Source organism: Populus euphratica, unplaced genomic scaffold (genome assembly GCF_000495115.2).
Source record: "Populus euphratica unplaced genomic scaffold, PopEup_1.0 scaffold10.1, whole genome shotgun sequence".
Classification (NCBI taxonomy): domain Eukaryota; kingdom Viridiplantae; phylum Streptophyta; class Magnoliopsida; order Malpighiales; family Salicaceae; genus Populus; species Populus euphratica.
Genome location: NW_011499856.1, coordinates 1,096,383 through 1,117,343, shown reverse-complemented (window position 1 = coordinate 1,117,343; position 20,961 = coordinate 1,096,383). Strand labels below are relative to the sequence as shown.

The window sequence follows — 20,961 nt, the reverse complement described above, 5'->3', positions numbered from 1 at the left end:
TAATAGTTGTGTTTGGGGCTAAAATAACTAGTATTAAATGTGAATTTGGTATTATTAAAATAACCTTTAATACTTTATTTAAGTTAGTAAAAAATATAAAAAGAAAATAATATATAGAAACGAGAATAAGAGTGAAGAGCACATGGTTGTTCTTATCAAGTTATATTATATCTTGTATATTTATTTAGCAACTTAGGGTATTTATAAACCATGGTTACTTGAGCTTATCTCATAAAAAGTGAAGTAATGATTAAAAATAAATATTTTTTCTTGATAGTGACTTAAAAAGAAAAGTTATTGGTTATTATGTCTTACTATGTTATTGATAAGAAATGTTGGTGTCCACTAGTAATTGGCGAGAAAGGTTAGTGATGCAAAAGATTTATTTTTTTAATATATAATTTTATGTTAATAAATAAAACATTTGATTTGACTAATGAATTGAAATAAAATTTGGTGAATAGGTTCTAGACATCTAGTTTTCTTTAATATTATACTTTTGTAGCAATTATATATATATATATATATATATATATATATATATATCTTTTTGTAATGCTCAGAAGTTTTTATTTGAAATTTTTTATATTTTTCTAGTTGATTTAGGATATTTTTTCTTATTTGGTTTAAAACTTTTTTATTATTATTTTTTAGATTTATTTAGGACATTTTTCTCTTGTTCTTTTAGGAATCTTATTACTTTCCTTAATTTTTTTTGCTCATCTATTTTTAAATTTATTTGAGGAGTTATAAACTTTTCAAAGAGATAAAAAGCTTGAAGATAAAACATTTAGAAATAAAATTTTGAATTAGAATTTCATGTGATTACTTTTTTAGCATAATTTTATATTTTTATACTTGTTGTTTTTCCTGTGTTGCTTCCATCTATGTTAGTTTGAATCAAAACCCAACAATCCAAGGTTATTGCTTATTATGTGCTGGAATCCTAGGTTATTTTATTTGCTATGTGTTGCTAAATTATTATAGTTGAAAGAAGTTACAAAGCATAACGTATTTAGGTAAAAATGAGTTAAGGGATTCTCTCTTATGAGAGAAATGTTTAAGAACTACAAATATAAGACATGCAAAAATATATTGTGAACTAATCTATCAATTAGCAGAGGTGAGAAGCATGAGGGATTGTGAGATGAGTGATCATGATTTTATAACTAATTTTGTAAACTTGTTGCTAAAAATAAGCTTTACTGATTGATTGAGATAAATATTGTGGATGTTTTGTTAATCCTGTTTATAGTGAGATAGATATGGGTTGATATTCTCCATCAATTTATGATAATTATTTTAATGATGATACCATAAAAACTTAGGGTAATAATAGTGAAAATATCATTGATGATTTTCTTATTGATAAAATAGAGGTTAAATGCAAAGAAAACATGGAAAGTACTAAAAATATAAAATTATTGATTTAAATTACAATGATTCTTTTGATTACAAGGTTAATGTTATTATAAATATGGATTTATTCAAAGGCTACGTGAATATAACAAATATTAGTGAAACAAATTTGAGATTTAAAATTTATTATTTTGAAAGCTAATAGAAAATAAATAATTTTTTAATTATTGTTTCTTATATAAATTTTAAGATGAAGGAACATAAGTTGATATTTAAAATTGTTATACATTTAAAATAAAATAAAAAATAAGATAAAGAGTTTTATTGGACATCCATGAGATTAAAATAAGAGCAATTTAAACTTAATAATGAGTTTTTTTCAACAAGAAGAGACTGATGTAAAGCTTTTTTTCTTTTTAATATACCACTTATATTAATGAATATAATTTTTTATTTGATCATTAGATCTTTTAACTGAAAATTTTAAAAGTTTCTCAATAATCAAAGATCAAAAACATCTTATAATAATGTACATAAGTTACTATTTTATATTTGCTATATTTTTTAATTGATTTAATTTGTTTAATTTTTTGTATTTATCCAGATTTATCTAGTACATTTCTCGTATTTTTTTTGTAACTTCTATTTAAATTGAAAATATCTCATAAATTTTTTTTTAATTAGTATTTCTGGTGATCTTTTATTTAATGTAACTTTATATTTTTATGCTTGTTATTTTTTTTCCGTTCATGTCGGCTAGTGCCCTGTAAGGAAAGATATGCATTATACTGACTTTCTTGAATATGGTAACTTTGCATTGAAGCGTGTGCTAGTCATTGCACATCTTAAGATTTTTCACATCTTGGTTAGGACGAGGCAAGTTTGGAATGATTGCTTGGGCTAAAAAGCAGTCCCTGAGCTAAAGAGTAGTGCCCTATAATGGAAGGTTTCACGCTTTCACTTTCACTGGTGATGTTAGTGCTTGAGTTTGACGAATTGCAAATATTAAGATTGATGGGTTTTGAAATCAGTGCATGAACTTGAATTAATTGGATTATTACCTGCTATTGACATCAGTTAGTCAGAACTTTTTAGGGAGTCAAGAGTCAGATATACTTGGTTTCCCAGAAGGGGTTTTACAGGGAAGCAATGGCAAGTCCCTGGGGAAAATGGGTAATCTCATTTCTCTCATTCAATGCATCCACAAGTGCTCCATCCCCTGTTCTCAGCGTGTCTTGCTTGAGAGAATTTCAAGTAGATATTGTTGTGCATGAACTAGTAAACGATTACTTAGTAAAGATATTTAATTTTGGTGTTTGAGATAAAATTTATCTACTAAAGCCTCCGTACTCTCTTTTTCCTTTTCTTTTCCCCTTGATTTTGTAGCTGTTTTCTGGGAGGAACTTTGCCTTGGACCCTGTATTTTATTTGTCACTCTGTTTTCTGTCTCTGATCATGCATCTCGATACTAGTTGGATATAGTTTCTTCGTTGTGATTTACAAAGTAGAAAGAAAGAAATGCAATGCAAGACTCTTCATAGATTTAAAATGGCTGTTTTTAATTATCCATCACATAATCTCGCAACACATCAGGACATACAGAAAAAACTTTAAATCCACAGTCCAAACTAGTTTGGTCTGGTGTTCGCATGTGATGAGGTGAAAAACTTAAGAATATCCGAACATGACTGTGTAGCATCATGATTGTTCAGTAATTTAAATATATGCTTCAATCATGTTGTTCCACTATTGCTCAATCTCGAACAGCTAAAACTGGGGCTAGGATTGGTTGCTTCCACAAACAGAAGAACCAAAAACGAAAGAAAAAGTAAAATAAATATGTTGCGTCCATCTTAGCCTAGCAAATCTGAAGAACTTGTAATAGATTGGTTTGATGACTCAGATCCAAGGTAAGCCGTGTCGCAGGTGATGTCTTCCAGGTCTTTCAACGAAGGATAAGGGCTATTGAGTTTCATGTCAGTTAGCATTTGACGTAGATCAGATGTTTCCTCTTTGAGCTGAGCATTCTCGTGAACCACCCTATCATGACACTCTGATACATGGTTCAGCTTATCTAGGAGCTGGTGATTTTCGTTTCGGAACCAAACTACCTGTGACCAGAGCTCATCTAGGTGTTTCTGCTTGCGCATGCGTGATCGGCGCGCAGATTCTCTATTAGATACCATCCTTCTCTGTTTTCGCTCATTGATAAGAGAGAGTTGTTGCTCATCTGCTTCATCAGAAGTAGAGATGCTGCTCATACATGATGCTTGTAGACTGAATTCCTGAACTTGCGCAGGGATCTGGGAATTATAAGATGGGTTAGTGAATTGAAACATCTGTGAGTTATTCTGAGACATGCTAAAATTAGCTGAATATGGGGATGGGCTGGAAGGCACTAGATAATGGAGTCCTGTAACCTCACTTGGCTGCATGGCTAAAAGCTGGAGAAAACTTGAAGGATCTATGCCTCGGAGTTAGAAGGTGAACTATTCTGGTTTGGTCTTCTGTTGAACGAGGTCAGAGGCTCAAGGTTCAGTCGCCCTTTATAGCGCGGGGAAGGCTTGAGGTGACCCCACTGTTAGCAATTTGGAGTAACAGGAGTAAAGTTTCTTATAATATCATAGACCATTAGAGCATCGTGCAGATCATGTCATTGTTTTTGTGTACCCTTCAGTACATGTATGAATACCACTGATCCGAGTTTGTGTACTGTTTACCTTCTGTGGTCATGTTATGGTTATATGCACGACTAAACTGACGTGTACTCATAATCAGGTCCTGCAATTTGTGTTGTGGATAATCATCTGAGATCCAATAATGCATACATCAGAAGAGGGAGTTCGTATTGTGGGAAGTACAATTATTTTAATGGGAAAATGTTTGAGCAAATTAGTTTACAGAAAGTCGATCTTCAAAGTGGAGGTGTATTACTCCAAGCCAAGTTTATTTAGGTAGTTCACTTTATGTTCTTCAGCCAATGAGATCTTGCAAGGCAAGGAATTGGAGCAGAGGAAAGTACTCAAGCCATTCTCCATAATCATAACCACGAAAGATTATACAAGAGGGTTTGTGACTCGACAGCCACTTAACAGAAAAAAGATAATAGATTGAAAGTATGCAAAATTGAATTGATTTTGTGCAAGCACAAGCTCTCATACGGAATACTTTATGAATCGATCCTTTATGGCATGGCATGCCATAGATGGCCTCCTTACATTTGAGGGGGTTTCTGTAAGGTATGAGCCTGTAAATCCCCAGCAGTCGTTTTTGGAGAATGGCCAGAAATCATTTTCATGGGGTTATGATGTGCTTGAGTTCCAAAGTTCTAAGAAAGCTTGCTTGGATTTCTTGAATTCGTTATGTATGTATATGTAAACATGCATTTTAAAGATCACTAGCTTCCATGTGACATGTGATGATATAAAAACAGCCAGAATCTATTATTATTATTATTATTCAGCTGATGAGATGCGAGAAAACTATGGAAACAAGGTTGGCAACTTTCAAGTAGTAGTTACGTGTGGTCCAAGATGTTCTTCGAACTAATTGGAAGAGGGCAATACATAGTTTTGGATTTCCACATATCTATCGACTATATTCTATGTTTATATAATACAAAAAATAGTAGGGAGATCTGAGTGAGAATTGAGATCTTTAACAGTACTGGGAGAAAGTGATGGATACTTTTATACAATCACAACGGAAACAGAAATTATTCTTCAGATGAAGCCTCATGCAACACAGAACGGCACTATTTGATGCTGTTCTCCTTGCCAGAATCCGATTGATAGTACAACTGCTATAAAACATAAGAGAAATACACCTGAACAGTCTCTGGGAATTCAAAGTTTTTCGAAGAAATTCACAGAAGCAAGGTTTCTCCATAAAGGGCACATACCATTAAAATTTTGTGGTGGGCTGTTTCCTTCATTTTTTAACAGTTTTTTCCACCGAAGACCACTAGTTTGAGGATATTTGCATATCCAGTGTCACATTTAAAGCAATCTAGGGTACCCAAGTCAAATTGTGTAGGCTATATTACGAAACTGGTGGAAGATTAGCTTTGATCATAGGCGCCACACCACTTAACGCGCTACTCCCATCTAGTGGAAAGGGATGATCTCCGTCCACGGTGATGGTGGGGATGGAACTGGGGTGATATGAAAGAACTTTTATAGGCAAGCAAGCACTCCACTAAATGAAAAGGCTCTCTCTGAGACATTCTGGACCAAGAATTTTACCAAGGGAAAATGCTCTCCCCCCCACACTCCAGGTTCTTGAGTGGATCAATAGGACAACAATATCATTAGACAGAGACGGACTTGTCTTTCTTTTCCTGTCTTGCGGTCGACCTTACCTTGTCGCAAATTCCTCGTATTTTTTTTTTTTTTTCTAAAGACCTGTATCCTCCTTGTGGATTCTCATAGTATAGGATGGATAAGCTTTCAAAGAATTCATGTTGGTATATCATTTTATCCATTGTACTTGTAGTGTACACAGTGAAGCAGACAGAGTTTCGGTCAATGGTGCGCCAGTTGGACATGCTAACAGCTTAGTTTGACAGCCTGCGTGCGTTCGTCTCTGCTTCCAAACAAGAATAATTAAGAGAATTACCATTCGTATTTCAGTTCCTCGTTAGTGCTGGTCAAATGTGATTAATTCTTTGCAAAATTCGGAGCGTGCGTCAAAATTTGCCTGAACTACTAAAATTCTATGAGCTCCATTATCATACAACGATGGTGTGAACATGTTTGACTAGGGGGAGTTCATGCATGGAGGATATAGAGCTTGGATTTAAGAGCACAAGCTCTCGATGCATGGTGAATATCACCACATAAAGGGTGCGCCATTAATGGATTTTTTTTTTATTATTAATATAAATATTCAGATTAACTTATATGTATTTTGATTATATAAATTTTTAATGTTTTTAAAATTTATAAAATTTAAATTGATAATCCTTAAAATATAAATTTAAAACTTAACCGGTGAAGCTTTTATCCCTTAAAGTTGTTATTAATGGATACTTGAACTTTACGTGGAAGAGCATTCATCATCAGAATTTCTTTCTATTTTTCCTTAATTAACTCTTTTAATCCTTGCTATTTTATTAAGAAATAATTAAAAGCTCATCTTTTCCATACCAAACTTGCTTGTCTTATCATGCTCTTAAATCATTTCGCATCTTTCTTCCCTGTCCCAAACATTAGCAAGCTTGGTCCATGTCAGAAAATCACTTCATCGAAGAACAAGGTAGGGGTAACTTGGGAACATAAATATATCAACTAGAAAACATTTCCTTTTGGTCGTGCAGTTAAGGGTAAGCATCTCCCACAACTTTTATAATATGACATTCCATAGATTTGAAATCCAGATCAGCCTGGCGAGTCAACCCAGAACCTAACTAATCTAAACATGAAACGTGTTCGAATCTAAGTAAAAACTTGTTAAAAAATTGGTCTAGTGAAACTAGATTAACCCAACAGGTCAACCTAGAACCCGATCGATCTAGATAAACTTGGCTACAACTCGACTTAAAGAATGTGCTGGCATTATAAATAGCCAAGATAAAGAAGTCGGGCTAAGAACTCTTTACCCTCGATTCTTAGCATCTCAAGGAGACGATCCTTTAGAGAAGAGCATTTGAAACTTTATCTCTTGAAATGAATACCTATTCCTTAGCTTATGCCATTTACTTGAACAAGCAAAGAAAGACTTCAAAGAAGGTAGGAACTTATTCCTCTTCTCCTTCTATACGTGTATGTTACTGCAGCAACTAGAGAGATATGGATTTGGACATGGGAGCATTAGGAAGATTCTTTCTAGCTTATGTGATTCACTCCTTAAATTAAATAAAATAGTTGGCTTATTTGCTATTGTAAAGACAGGTTGTTTAAGAAGAGAAGAGAAAACAGATGCAACACTCATCCTGATAGATGCGAAACAGTGGAGGATGTGGGAGTTGCGGGTGCTATGGCTGGGCACGAGAAACTAGAAGAGAGAGAGAGGTCGTGTAATTTTAAAGAGAAATTTTTTTAGATTGACCTAAGTCAACCCATCTAACCCATGATTCCATTATTATACCGGGTTAACTACCAGGTTAACTACCAGATCGGGTTTAAAAACTATGCTACAATCACCCATGAAAACATGGGGGACACAATACAAATTTTACATGGGGTTTATTTAGAAATGTGGAGGAGATTGTATTTTTAAATTGTCTTAAGTTTTGAAAATTATTAAAATAATATTTTTTATTTAGCATTTAAAAAAATTTTAAGAATACAAATGAAATTAATTTGAAACTAAAAAAGATAATTTTAAAAGCACGGTTGAATCATAATACCAAACAACGTCTTATACTAATTATGTAACTTGCACTCTAGAGCAAGTTGGATAAAAAAAATTAAATAGAAGCAACAAATTTAAAAAAACCTTGAAGCTTGATTTTCAATTAACCAAATATTAAAGGATTAAATTAAAAAAAATACAAAATACAAAAGCATAAAAAAATAACAATTATAAGAAGAATAAAAAAAAGGAAGAAGAAGACCTGAACTCGCTCAGATCAATCCGCCAAACCTACAAGTCAAGTTAGAGATTGGGATAACCTGAAAAAAAAATGAAGAAAAATCACGAAATCCAATTTGTAAAAAAACCAATGATGAATCATGAGATGAAAAAGATTAAAAAACAACAATTATAAGTCGATAAAAGGCTTGAGCCCGCTTGGGTTAACTAATCAAATCCACAAGCTAGATCATGAGATTTAAAAAACCCTATAGTGAAAGGAAAATGAAAAAAAATCATAGAACCTAATTTAAAAAAAAAAATCAATGTCAAATTATGAGATGAGAAAAAAATAAGTTGATAAAAAAGAAAAATAATGTTAGCTCCTATTAGCTTATAAAACTCGTGCCCTAAACCATGTAATTGGAAGCATCAAATATGAAAAAAAACATGAAGGCCAAGTCCTATCAAATTAAATATTGAAGAATAAAATTAAAAGAAAAATTGATAACACAAAAGGATAAAAAAACAGTAATTAAAAGAAAAAAAATGTGAATTCAGCTGAGTTAACCTACCAAACCCATCATTAAGGACATAAGATTGAGATAATCTTGAAAAAAAAAATGAAGAAAACCATGAAGCCTATATATATATAATGCTGGAAAAAAGAAAATAAGTCTAAAAAAAAAAGATGGGAACCCATGTTAGCTTATAAAACCTGCAAACCAGGAAATTTGATTGGAAACACTGAACCTGAAAAAACAATTATGCTAATTTTTTTTTAAATAAAATTTTAAAAGATAAAATTGAAAAAAAATCAATTACAAAAAAAGAATTTAAAAGAAAAATAATAATTAAAAGAATAAGTATCAAATTTTTTAAAAACAAATAGAGAGAGGGTGGATAATTTTGGATTGAATGGCTAAATTGAAAATAAAAATCAATTTTATAAAATAACTAAAAGAAAAAACCACCAAAAGAAAGAAGACCACATTTGAAAAAAAAAATTGATTGAAGAATGAAATTGAATATAATTAAAATTTTACAAAATATGCAAGAAAAAATGATGGAAAAAAAATCAAAACCAAAAACTAAAAAATCTAGATTGAAAGATGGAATTGAAAAAAAAAACTTACAAAAAGGTTAAGGAAAAAAATTAAAGACATAAAAGAATGAGGACTAATACCTAAATATCCCTAACCAAGGTGATTGCCCTGTAATTTTTAATGTCTAGTGCAAATCTCCAGGGAAAAAAAAAAGAAACAGAAAAAAAAAACTAGCTTTAATGACATTTCATTTATCAAAACCCTACATGCATTGGTTATTGTTAAAAAGGATGTTGTGAGGAATCCAATAACATGATAAAAGTGATTTTTTGATTATTGTATGACAACATATTAGTTTCTAAAGCACCATAGCCTCTCCCATGCACTTGATAGTTTTTTTTTAAATAAATTTTTAATTATCATAAAAGATCAATTTACCACTATACTAATGTTGTTATAATGAAAAAAAAACCACTTGAAAATATAAAAATACCCCCAAGAGCAAGCCTCAATTAATTCTAAAATAAAGGGTAATTTCATGATTTCAAAGCACTAATAATTGGGAAAATAATCCCTAAGCAAGCCTTAGTTTTGACACAAAAGGTAAGCTAGTAATTTAACAATCTAAAAAAAATAAAATTTGGAAAACAATCCTCAATCAAATATCTAATTTTTTTCTTCTAAGGAAAATGAAGGTATTTTATTTTTTAGAAAAACAAAATGTTGAAAATACCTTTGTACCCTACTCAAAATGATAATAACAAATAAAGTTTATTGAAAAGATTATTATACCCTTGAGTTTAGGTTTTTTATCTAATTTGATGATAGATAAAAATATTATTTTATGATTATAATTCATTATACACTATAGAGTGCTATAGTAAATTTCACATATCTTATCTACTTTTGATAAATTTATTTTTTATAAATTTTTTGGAGCAATTTTTATATACTAAAATTAATTTTTTTAAAGTAATTTTTAAGAAATTCTTATACAACAAAGTAACAATAACAATAACACCAACAGAAATAAAAAAATAATATTTTTAAATTCTCTCCTAAAATAAGTATGGAAACATCTAATGACAACACAAATATGTAATTAATTAATTAAAAAATTATTTATAAAAATTCACTATAATTATTTTACTTTATAAGATAAACGAGACACAAAACAACCAAGAACGCTCGATAAATATCACAAACGGGCCCGTGCTAACAAGCCGGCATGGGTGCCTCGGGGCACTACCCTAGCTCCCTATTGCTTAGCCTGTCTATTCAATAAATAAATAAAGAGGGAGGTGGTTGTATTTTGCTTTGCTTCTTTTCTCCCCCCTCTTTCTTTTGGAAGAGTGCCTCTTCGTCGACTGCAGCATCATCCTTGCTCTGCAAATTCCTGGGTGTTGTCACCTGTACCATCTGTGCTCCCCACGAAGGCTACCTTTCCAGATTTTGTTGGATTGTGATGCAATGAAAACTCAGGGCATCAAGATTTCATTTCCTTGCGAATCTTATATATATGAAACTCAATTGGGTTCCTAAAAATTTGAAAAAAATAAATAAATTCTAATAAGTCTTTTCATCCATATATGTTGGTTAATTGTCTAATCTGTAAAACTTAAATGGTACGAATGTTAGGTGGTTTTCCTTTGATAAATTACTGTTGCGTTTATTTTTCCTAATTTTATCACAAAACAAAAATAATGGCAATAATCAGAAATTAAAAGATCCTTTCAAATCAGTATATAAAATGTGCAAAATAAATCATATCAAAATAAAAAAAAAAAAAAGAAGAAGAAGAGGGCAATCGTGATATTGTACATACACTTTGTAATAGTAATTAACTAAGTTAACTGCTAAGTGGTGGATCAAAATCTCTTGAATGTTAAAAAAATGAGGAATTTTTTTATATTGTTAGTTAACTTTGAGAATTCTACTTTAGTAGGGTAGCATCTAAACCTTATTTATTTTTTTTACAAAAAGTTATAGAGATAATAAGTTATTTGTTTGTTGTAATAAATAACCCATCATCGTTTTTTTAAAATTCATCCTGCTACAAAAATGGATGAAAAATCAAGAATGATAGTTTTTGGATTCAAAAGTTTAATTTCAACTATTTTTTTTTTCTAAAAACACTCTAAAAAATAAATAAATCCATTAATAGCATTAAATAACTAAAAAATATGTTGAAAAGCCAAAAATCAACCCACATTAATAAAACTTCCCAAGCCTGGGTTTGTCCCCTTCCTCTGCATCTGGGTTCGAGCCTTACCGTGCATGTCTGTCATCCCCATGGTGTCTTACCTGTTCACTGGACTTGCAGGATATTCAGTGGGCCGTGAAGATTAGTCGTGGTGCGCGTAAGCTGACCCAGACACCCCACATAAATAAATAAATAAAAACTTCTCAAGCCTAGACTTAGTATTTCACGATGAAGGCTAAAAAACACCATAATAAAACCTTTTTCATCAAATAAAAATTTTTAACACTAAAATCAATATATTTCTATCCAGATTAATATTTTTCATACCTGAAAATTGTCTCAATTAATACTTTCTCTTTCCTCACCATTTTAGGTAAGTCTCTTTTGCATTTCTAACTTAGAGATAAAAAAATTAAGAAAATAAATATTTAGATCATAATAAAAATTCATCGTTAATACAAAATTAAGTTTTATATCTTAGTTCTTTATCTTCAAATATTGTATTTTTATCATAATCTCAAGCCTAATATCTTTCAACTAAGCTAATACAAAAAAAGTTAAAATTAAAATTAAAATTAAAATTAAAATTAAAATTAAAATTAAAATTAAAATTAAAATTAAAATTAAAATTAAAATTAAAATTAAAATTAAAATTAAAATTAAAATTAAAATTAAAATTAAAATTAAAATTAAAATTAAAATTAAAATTAAAATTAAAATTAAAATTAAAATTAAAATTAAAATTAAAATTAAAATTAAAATTAAAATTAAAATTAAAATTAAAATTAAAATTAAAATTAAAATTAAAATTAAAATTAAAATTAAAATTAAAATTAAAATTAAAATTAAAATTAAAATTAAAATTAAAATTAAAATTAAAATTAAAATTAAAATTAAAATTAAAATTAAAATTAAAATTAAAATTAAAATTAAAATTAAAATTAAAATTAAAATTAAAATTAAAATTAAAATTAAAATTAAAATTAAAATTAAAATTAAAATTAAAATTAAAATTAAAATTAAAATTAAAATTAAAATTAAAATTAAAATTAAAATTAAAATTAAAATTAAAATTAAAATTAAAATTAAAATTAAAATTAAAATTAAAATTAAAATTAAAATTAAAATTAAAATTAAAATTAAAATTAAAATTAAAATTAAAATTAAAATTAAAATTAAAATTAAAATTAAAATTAAAATTAAAATTAAAATTAAAATTAAAATTAAAATTAAAATTAAAATTAAAATTAAAATTAAAATTAAAATTAAAATTAAAATTAAAATTAAAATTAAAATTAAAATTAAAATTAAAATTAAAATTAAAATTAAAATTAAAATTAAAATTAAAATTAAAATTAAAATTAAAATTAAAATTAAAATTAAAATTAAAATTAAAATTAAAATTAAAATTAAAATTAAAATTAAAATTAAAATTAAAATTAAAATTAAAATTAAAATTAAAATTAAAATTAAAATTAAAATTAAAATTAAAATTAAAATTAAAATTAAAATTAAAATTAAAATTAAAATTAAAATTAAAATTAAAATTAAAATTAAAATTAAAATTAAAATTAAAATTATATATATATATATATATATTAAAAAAGAGCAAGTGATAGGTTCACTAATATTCATTTGAGTGAACCATGCACCCCAAGTATTTTAGTTTTTAGTATAATATAATCTTCAAAAGATTTTATACAATATGCTAAATTTACATTAGCAAAAGAGATAGTTCTTATAGCCGAGTCTCACTTTCGTAAAACAAATCTAACAAAATCGGAGCATTCTAAAAAAAACCTCATTAAAATCTCGAATGAAATACTAATTTTGGTGTTATTTTGTTAGAGGTTTTCTTCTTCTTCTTCCTTTTTTATTTCTGAGAAAACTTCAACTTAACTATTGATGATTTAATGAATTTTCTCATGTTTTGTAGTTGGATAAGTACCAATATAATTGGACCACTTGTGATGGAGATTGGAGCAAAAGCATAGAAATTTCATGCATCTTCTCCACCAGCAAGCTTGCTGTTTCCTTCCCTAAGCAAACATTTTTCTCTATTGAGTTCATGCATGAGATCTCCGGAGATTGGTTGATAGAGGATAAGCTCATCATCAGCCAACACCTTCTTCATCATTTCTCTTTTCAGATGCACTGTTGATTATGCATTAAAAAATTTGCCCTTTGTTAGACTAGTTTCTTAATTGTAAGTCATTGTTTAACGCAGCAATAAGATTGAGATCGTGGGATTAATGTGTAATTAATTAAATGTTGGTGCATTTTTGAGTAAGACTAGCTCGCACACAGATTCACTTATTGCTTCTTACGCACTTATATGATTAAGGTCTTGATCCACTAACAAGTGTGGATAATAAAGGTTTTTTTTTTAATGTATTTCTAAATGGGCATTAATATATAATTATGATCGATACTTTTTCTACTTAAAAGGGTGAAAAGAGTTTTATCATCAATAGTTTATACCATCTTTGCTGTTTCTGTTGTAAAGTCGACTGTCTTGGATCATCCATAATTAAGAAGTGTTCATCTTTTTTGATATGTACACTTTATTAGGTTTTAACGTGGCTCGACTGCATCGCATATTTCACATGATTTGGTATCTCTCGTTTTCATTCCCGCTGTAAGGTCCTCTATTGTTTCTGCAGTGGCCTAACACCATTTTAGCTGTTGATGTAAACAAATTAGAATCAAATACCATTCTCATCCAGCTGAGAAGAATCATATACTTTTTGTGGGATCCAATATTCAGTAATCGTCACAGCACCTAAACATTTCTAAACTGGAACATATTCGACTTTGATCAGCTTATATATATACCAAGAAAAGAAAAGAATCGCTTGTGATCATTCTATTTTTTAGAACTATGACAATGAGTTACACTGATTAATTCATGAGAGATCAATTGGAATTTTTAACTTGTGATAACCAAAATCTATTTGGAAAAGAAGATCATAAGAATTCTTGGACGCTTGCCTGCTGTTCACCATGGTGAAGCTAGCACTGATTCCATCAAGTTCCCCAAGTCATGCGCAGCCCATAAAATATATATTCCTTATTCTATCATTTATGCGATGGGATTTTCTTAAAATTATCAGAACAATCATGAATGTATAAATCCTTGTTGATCGGTTTGCTTGTGATATGCACCCTTTCAGCTTAGACATTGCTCTCCCACTTGTTGCTTGTCCATGTTTCAGTGTCCTGTGTGATTTTTGTTTCTTCTGTTATTTGCTCCAATACACAATCATTCCGCTAATCTTTATTCTCGCTTGCTATCAAATCATCATTTATCTTCACTCCAAAGTTCTTTGACCAAAGTTTCCTATCATGCTACATCTAAATCATCCAGGGACAAAGTTGATCAGGTCATCATATACAGGAAATTTTTGGGTAGAACTAGAATAGGTCTAATCGATTTCTATGGAGACTAGCAATTGATTGGAGTGGAGAACCGTTTCCATGACATATCCCCACTTTCCTAATGGTTAAAATCATTTATTTTGTCTACACTCGAAAGAACTTATTTTGAGTCGCCCATCCAAGACTTGCTAATTGGCCTATAAAAGGGTTTTGGTTCCTGGGGATTGGAAGAACAAATTTGTTCAATCATATTGTAACACTTTAACAATGATTGAAGTAACATGCACTAAAGGAATCGCCCTTGCAGACTATTTTACAGGGATAAAGCTCTAATCAACAGTTTCAAAGGGGATTTTACTTAGTTCAAGAGGGTTATTAAGCGGTTTAAATAAACTATGTATCTTACAATTCTTACTCATCTGAGATCTTTTATAAAATTATTGCAGTTTGCAGGGCCCATGCATGAGTGTAGGTTTATAATTAGGTCATGACCATATCATCTTAACCTCAAGAATGGTTTGGACAAGGCAAAGTGGGTGGCTGCTGATAACTAGCTGTAAAAAAATGAGCAAAAGGATTTAGCCGTGAGTGACTTGATGTGCAGAAAACAGAAGGGCGTGCCCCGCTGCAGCATCTCCTTCAGCATTATTTTCCACCCCAAAATGATTGAAGTAATAATTCTTAGTCCCTGCTCCCATTAAAAAAAAAAATTTCATCTGGATCAGAAAGGCAAGGTGTTTGTAGAAACATTGAACCAAGGCCAATCCTAGGGGCCATACCTATATATACTTCCCATATGAGATCAACATGCAGTTTTTCAAGAGGGAATTATGAGTGCTTAGTTTGATTGCCTTTGTGGACACCATGAGAGCCTTAAGGCTTCTTCCATCAGTGAAAATGACAAGTTTGTTTGTTTTTCTTTTGTGTTTTGATGGTGATGTAACCTTCAAACTCATGGTTGCTAGGCAAAACACAAATGGGGACAAAAGATGTGGCTGGATACATTAACTGCAAATCTTTGATCCAGCAGTGACCCAACTTGGAAACAAATTTTCATACAGTAGATATCAATCGCTGTTGTTTGTCATCAGTAGAGGACACAGGCCTCAACTCCTGTCTACCTCTTGCGGCCTGCATTAATTAGCAGGACATTGCTTCCTTTCCTTCCATGTTCGTACATTAAAGAAATACAGAATCCTGCAATTTTTAAAGATGGATATAAATCAAATAATACAAATAAATTAAAGAAAGGACTGTTAATCTGCCAATTCATTCTGAGTAGATATCAGATAAATGCTCTGCATCTTCTCTTCTACAAAGATTCTCAGACAATGCCCAATGTCTTTCTAATAGCTTAGCAACAGATAGCAGTTCGTATTACCTGTGATGAAAAACTTGAAATGGAAATGGAATGATCACTTTCCTAATACATGCATGCTCGTTATCAAGCAGTAGGTGTTTATATGCATTCAATACTCCTTTTTCATAAGGTACAAGTGCCAGCCACTTTCAGAAATCTTTCATCTATGTGGAAAAATCCAACAAGAGAAATGTAAACATTCATGTCTTTTGGAAAGCCGAGAACAACTAATGTAATTGAACGTAGCAAATAAGATCAAGAAGATTTTGTTTGGAGATTCAATGAATTATGAGCCTTTCCGATTACAAGGGCAACCAATGTCAAATCCTGACAGAAGCACATGTTCTGCTGTGAGATATCTGATTTAATCTAACAATGAAAGAAGGAATTATCAGCAAAACATAACGTAGAGAACATTCAAAAGAGGAGAGGTTAGCTAATTAAAATCTTGAATAAAACTTCTTTGACCATTCATTTTACTGGAAGAGTTTTACAAAATGCAGCCTTCCACATAGGACATTCTGAATAGAAAGTTGGAAAACATGCCCAAAAGACAAGTATCATAATGTGATGTATTAACTTATTTTTAAAAATTAATTTTTAGGCTAAGTATTTTTATTTTTTTTAAATAAAGGGTGATAATTCAGGTGATAATTGAAATTATAAATTATATAAATTTTACTTATTTCAAGGACAAATGCTTTTATTATAGCTATGAGCCAAGTCTAAGTGGATATAAGTTTAATATGTTATCGCACTTAATTTTTTTAAGTTTAGTTATGTATTTAGCTCAAACAGACATGGATCTAACGAGCTGTTAGATTTAATATTCTTAAGTTCAAATATATTTTAATCCTGAATAAACATGGTGAGTTAACAAACTTAATATTTTTAGATTCATCACATGCAAAATTTAAATAAACATTAATTTAGTAAATTATCAGGTTCATTGTTTATAAATTTGCTATCAATCAAAACTTAAATGTGTATGATTTTAGCGAGTTGTCAAACTTATTACTTTTAAATTTGGCAATATATCAAATATAAAAAAATAAAAGTTTGGAGATATAGATCTCATGTTGTGCTAGAAGTTTAAATTGTTTATTCTTATAATTTTTTAATATAAAATATTAATGTAAAGAATATGTATTTTTCAAGTGTTTAAAAATTTTCTAATGTCCAACCATTATTTCATGAGTATAGGTTTATAATTAGATCATGACTATATCTTCTTAACACACATTTTCTTCACCTCATAATTAACTTTTCCATCTAATAAACGATCACAAATGGTTTTTTGAAAACTGGGGAGAGATCAGTTGTTTTATTCGAGTGATTATACGACAGCAAACAATAAAAGGGACTATAAAGCTCCTAACAGACGAAAATGACCATGGTAAAAAATAGAAGAAGCCTAACCTCAGCAATGGTTTGGACAAGGCAAAGTGGGTGGGTGGCTGCTGACAACAAGCTGTAAAAAAATATTAGCAGAAGGATTCAACCGTGAGTGACTTGATATGAGGAAAACAAAAGGGTGTGCCCTACTGCAGCATCTCCTTAGCCATCATTTTCCACCCCAAAATGACTGAAGTAATAATTCCTATTCCCTACAGGCTACACCCTTTAAGAAAAAACACCATCTGAACCAGAAAGACAAGGTGTTTGTAGAAACATTGAACCAAAGCCAATCCCAAGGGCCATAACTATATAAACTCTCCATATGTGAACACCATGCAGTTTTTCAAGAGGGAATTACGAGTGCTCTGTTTGATTGCCCTTGTGGACACCATGATTGCCTCGAGGCTTCTTCCATTACTGAAAATGACGAGTTTGTTTGTTTTTCTTTCGTGTTTGGTCGTGTGTTTTGATGGTGATGTAACCCACAGACTCATGGTTGCTTAGCAAATCAAAAATAGGGATAAAAGAAGTGGGTCTCTACATCAACTGAAATGTAATATTGTAATTTAAGGTCTGGGAGGTATTATGATGGTTATTTTTTAAAAAAATTTACTCGAAAATATATATTAAAAAAAAAATTATTTTTTATATGAGACACTAAAAAATATTAATTTAAAATTAAAAAATAATTTTTTTAAAACATAAAAATAAACAATATATTAATCTTTGATCTTGCAGTGACCTCACTTGGAAACAAATTTTCATACAATAGATATCAATCGCTGTTGTTTGTCATCAGTAGTGGACACAGGCCTCAACTCCTGTCTTTCTCTTGTGGCCAGACATTAATAAGCAGGACTTTCCTTCCATGTTCGTACATTAAGAATGCAGAATCCTGCAATTTTTAAAGATGGATATAAATCAAATAATACAAATAAATTAAAGGAAGGACTGTTAACCTGCCAATTCATTCTGAGTAGATATCAGATAAATGCTCTGCATCTTCCTACTGCTAAGATTCTCAGACAATGCCGAATGTCTTTGTAATGGTTTAGCAACAGACCTTAATTCCTTCCTTACTTTCCTTCCATGTTCATACGTTGGACATTACTACAATGCTGTAGCTAAAATGATGACAGTTTAATTAGTTACTACAGAGTGCATTAGGTGCTGAACATTCCTTGCAAAGATGTGTAGTACTGTCATGTTCTTCAATTCAATCAGGGCCTCAAGATGCTTAGCCTGAATCTTGATGCCTTTGGTCATGTCTCCAGATAAAATATCCAATATACCTGCATTTACAAATGGAAATGGAAGGATGAACAGTAAAGATTTGAAAATCAAAACAACATGAAAACAAAATAACATGAAATGAAGTTGCCATATGTTCTCTGTTTTTACTTCTCTGCAATGCTTACCAGATCAAATTCACCATTTATTTTTCTCCTTCTGTTGATTCATAAGAAGGCATGGGGCATTAAGCTAAACATGGGGGATGTCTCTTTAATTGGGATTGTTTTTGCAAATACTTTAGGCTTTACTGTTAATTTAGTGTTTCCTGAACTTACGAGAAGAAAATCATCTACCTCATCTTGATTAATCCATTATATAAATATTCTGGATTTTAAAAATCAGTCTCCAAAATTTGAGATGATGGAAGTCGAGGCAGCGGCGACGACAGCAACAAGAACAGCATTTTCGAGAGATGGGCTAAATGCATCTGTGCTGGTGTTAATATTAACAAATCTTTTTAAGAATTATTCACTGTCATAAGAAATCTCTCTCAGCCTTTTGCACCGTCAATATTAACAATTATTTTGCCCTCAGCTCTTTTATGTTCCATTCATTGGTCTTCATAATTGTGATGCTCAATTGTATGCCTTAATAATAAGATTTGTGATGTTAATTGCAGGTATCTCCATTAATTATTAGAAGATTTTATTATTATATATATATATATATATTATAAAATTATCTTAATCTAGTCATTTTTTTATTTTAATATTTAATGTTAGATTTTTATAATTTTTTTATTTTTTTTAATGAAGTTATTTTTATTTTATAATTCAGATCATAAATTTAATAGATTAATCAGGATTGACTTAGATTATTTTTTTAAATTATTTTTTTTATTTTATCCTTCAACATTAAATTAGTTGAGAATTGGACTTCATAGTTTTTTTTTTCTTTTTATAAGGTTATCCTGATCTCATGAATGGAGTTGTGGGTTTGATAAATTAACCTAAATTGACTTTCGTAGTTTTTTTTTGTTATTTTTTTAATTTAATATTTTTTTAATTTTTTCCTTTAACATTAGTTTAGGTTAATTAAGAATTAAACTTCTTACTTTATTTTAATTTTTTTTCTAAAGTTATTATGGTTTCATAATCCGAGTCATAGATTTGCAGAGACAGAACTAGAATAAATTTTAGGGGGACAAAACTAATATAACAAGATATAAATTTATTTTCCTAATCTACCATACATGAATTATAAATATAAAAACACCTCATGATTTAGATTTATACAAAGAAAAACATAAAACGATACAAAATTTACTACAGACAAGATAAGTAATATAAAAATTTACTATAAATATAGAACAACTTTTATATGGGCTAAGAGGCTAATAGCCATACCAAATTAAATTAAAACTATGAATTTAATTTAATTTTTATAATAAATTCACTAATTTAATTTTATCGGTCTTTATATTTATCAAATCTAAACATACAAAGTTTATAAATAGCATTAGTTGAGGCAAAACATTATTTTTATTTGATATATTTGTTGAAATAAAATACAATAAAAATAAAATAATAAACAAAGTTTCTTACATATTACACTCACCATTCTTTCATAAAATAAAAATTATTAATTATGATATTTATTGAAAATCTTTCAACAATATCTTTATATATATATATATATAAACAATCAAATAATATATAAAAAATAATTCTCCATCAACATTTTTTTTCTTTCTAAAAAATAAGAATTAATCTTTCTTATATAATTTATGATTCAAACTAAAATAAAAAACAAATAAATTAGACAAACTTTAATTAAAAGAATTAAAGATCTAAAATTAGAAACAACAATACAGATGAAGACCATAAATTAATGAAATGAGTATCTTTAATTCCACTTAAATTCACAAAAACTCAATTAAAATTTTTAATTCCACTTAAATTCACAAAAACTCAATCCAAATTAAAAATCAATGGCAACCCATCCAAGTCTAAAAACAAAATAGAATTTCGATAAAACAACACAAAAGTAAGAAGAGATAGTAAAAACAAGAAGAAAAAAAAGATTTTGAGTTTGAGTTACGTTATTTTAATGGAAGAGAGGTAGAGGCAGAGATTCTTGCGGCATGGGAAGTGCAGAGAGAGAGAGAGAGAAGGTGGCTATGTTTTTTACTAATATATATGCATTATATTTAAAATTAAAATCTTAATTAAACTTCTTCTCTTTTTTTTTTCCGTTCCAGGCATTCTAGACAGGTGTGGATGGAATTTTACGTTCCAGCCTCTTTCTGGGCGTGATGATTTTTTATTTTTTTTTATCAACATTTCAATGGCAATTTCACAGCAGTGATTACCCTTTTTTTTTTTAATTTGAAGAAAAAAAACCAATAAAATGAATTTAGGTAAATCTTACAACAGTGATTACATTTTCAATTAAAAAATGAAAGCTAATAT

The 20,961-nt window shown here is 29.4% G+C and overlaps 1 protein-coding gene and 1 long non-coding RNA gene across 3 annotated transcripts; both read right to left on the bottom strand.

Annotated features, from left to right (window-relative positions):
* Window positions 1-2,897: 2,897 nt before the first annotated feature.
* LOC105123302 (basic leucine zipper 43-like) lies at window positions 2,898-3,892 on the bottom strand. The gene has a single exon (XM_011022830.1). The coding sequence runs from the start codon at window positions 3,792-3,794 to the stop codon at window positions 3,213-3,215; it is 582 nt and encodes a 193-aa protein (XP_011021132.1). The 5' UTR covers window positions 3,795-3,892; the 3' UTR covers window positions 2,898-3,212.
* An 11,516-nt stretch (window positions 3,893-15,408) lies between these two features.
* LOC105123300 (uncharacterized) lies at window positions 15,409-17,743 on the bottom strand. Of its 2 annotated transcripts, none has more exons than XR_841829.1 (2): window positions 17,279-17,741; window positions 15,409-15,696 (listed from the first exon to the last, which is right to left on the bottom strand). It is a non-coding gene; the product is annotated as an uncharacterized LOC105123300 (long non-coding RNA). The 2 variants fall into 2 exon arrangements; XR_841828.1 differs by having other exon boundaries at window positions 15,458-16,218; window positions 17,279-17,743.
* Between the last annotated feature and the right edge of the window lie 3,218 nt (window positions 17,744-20,961).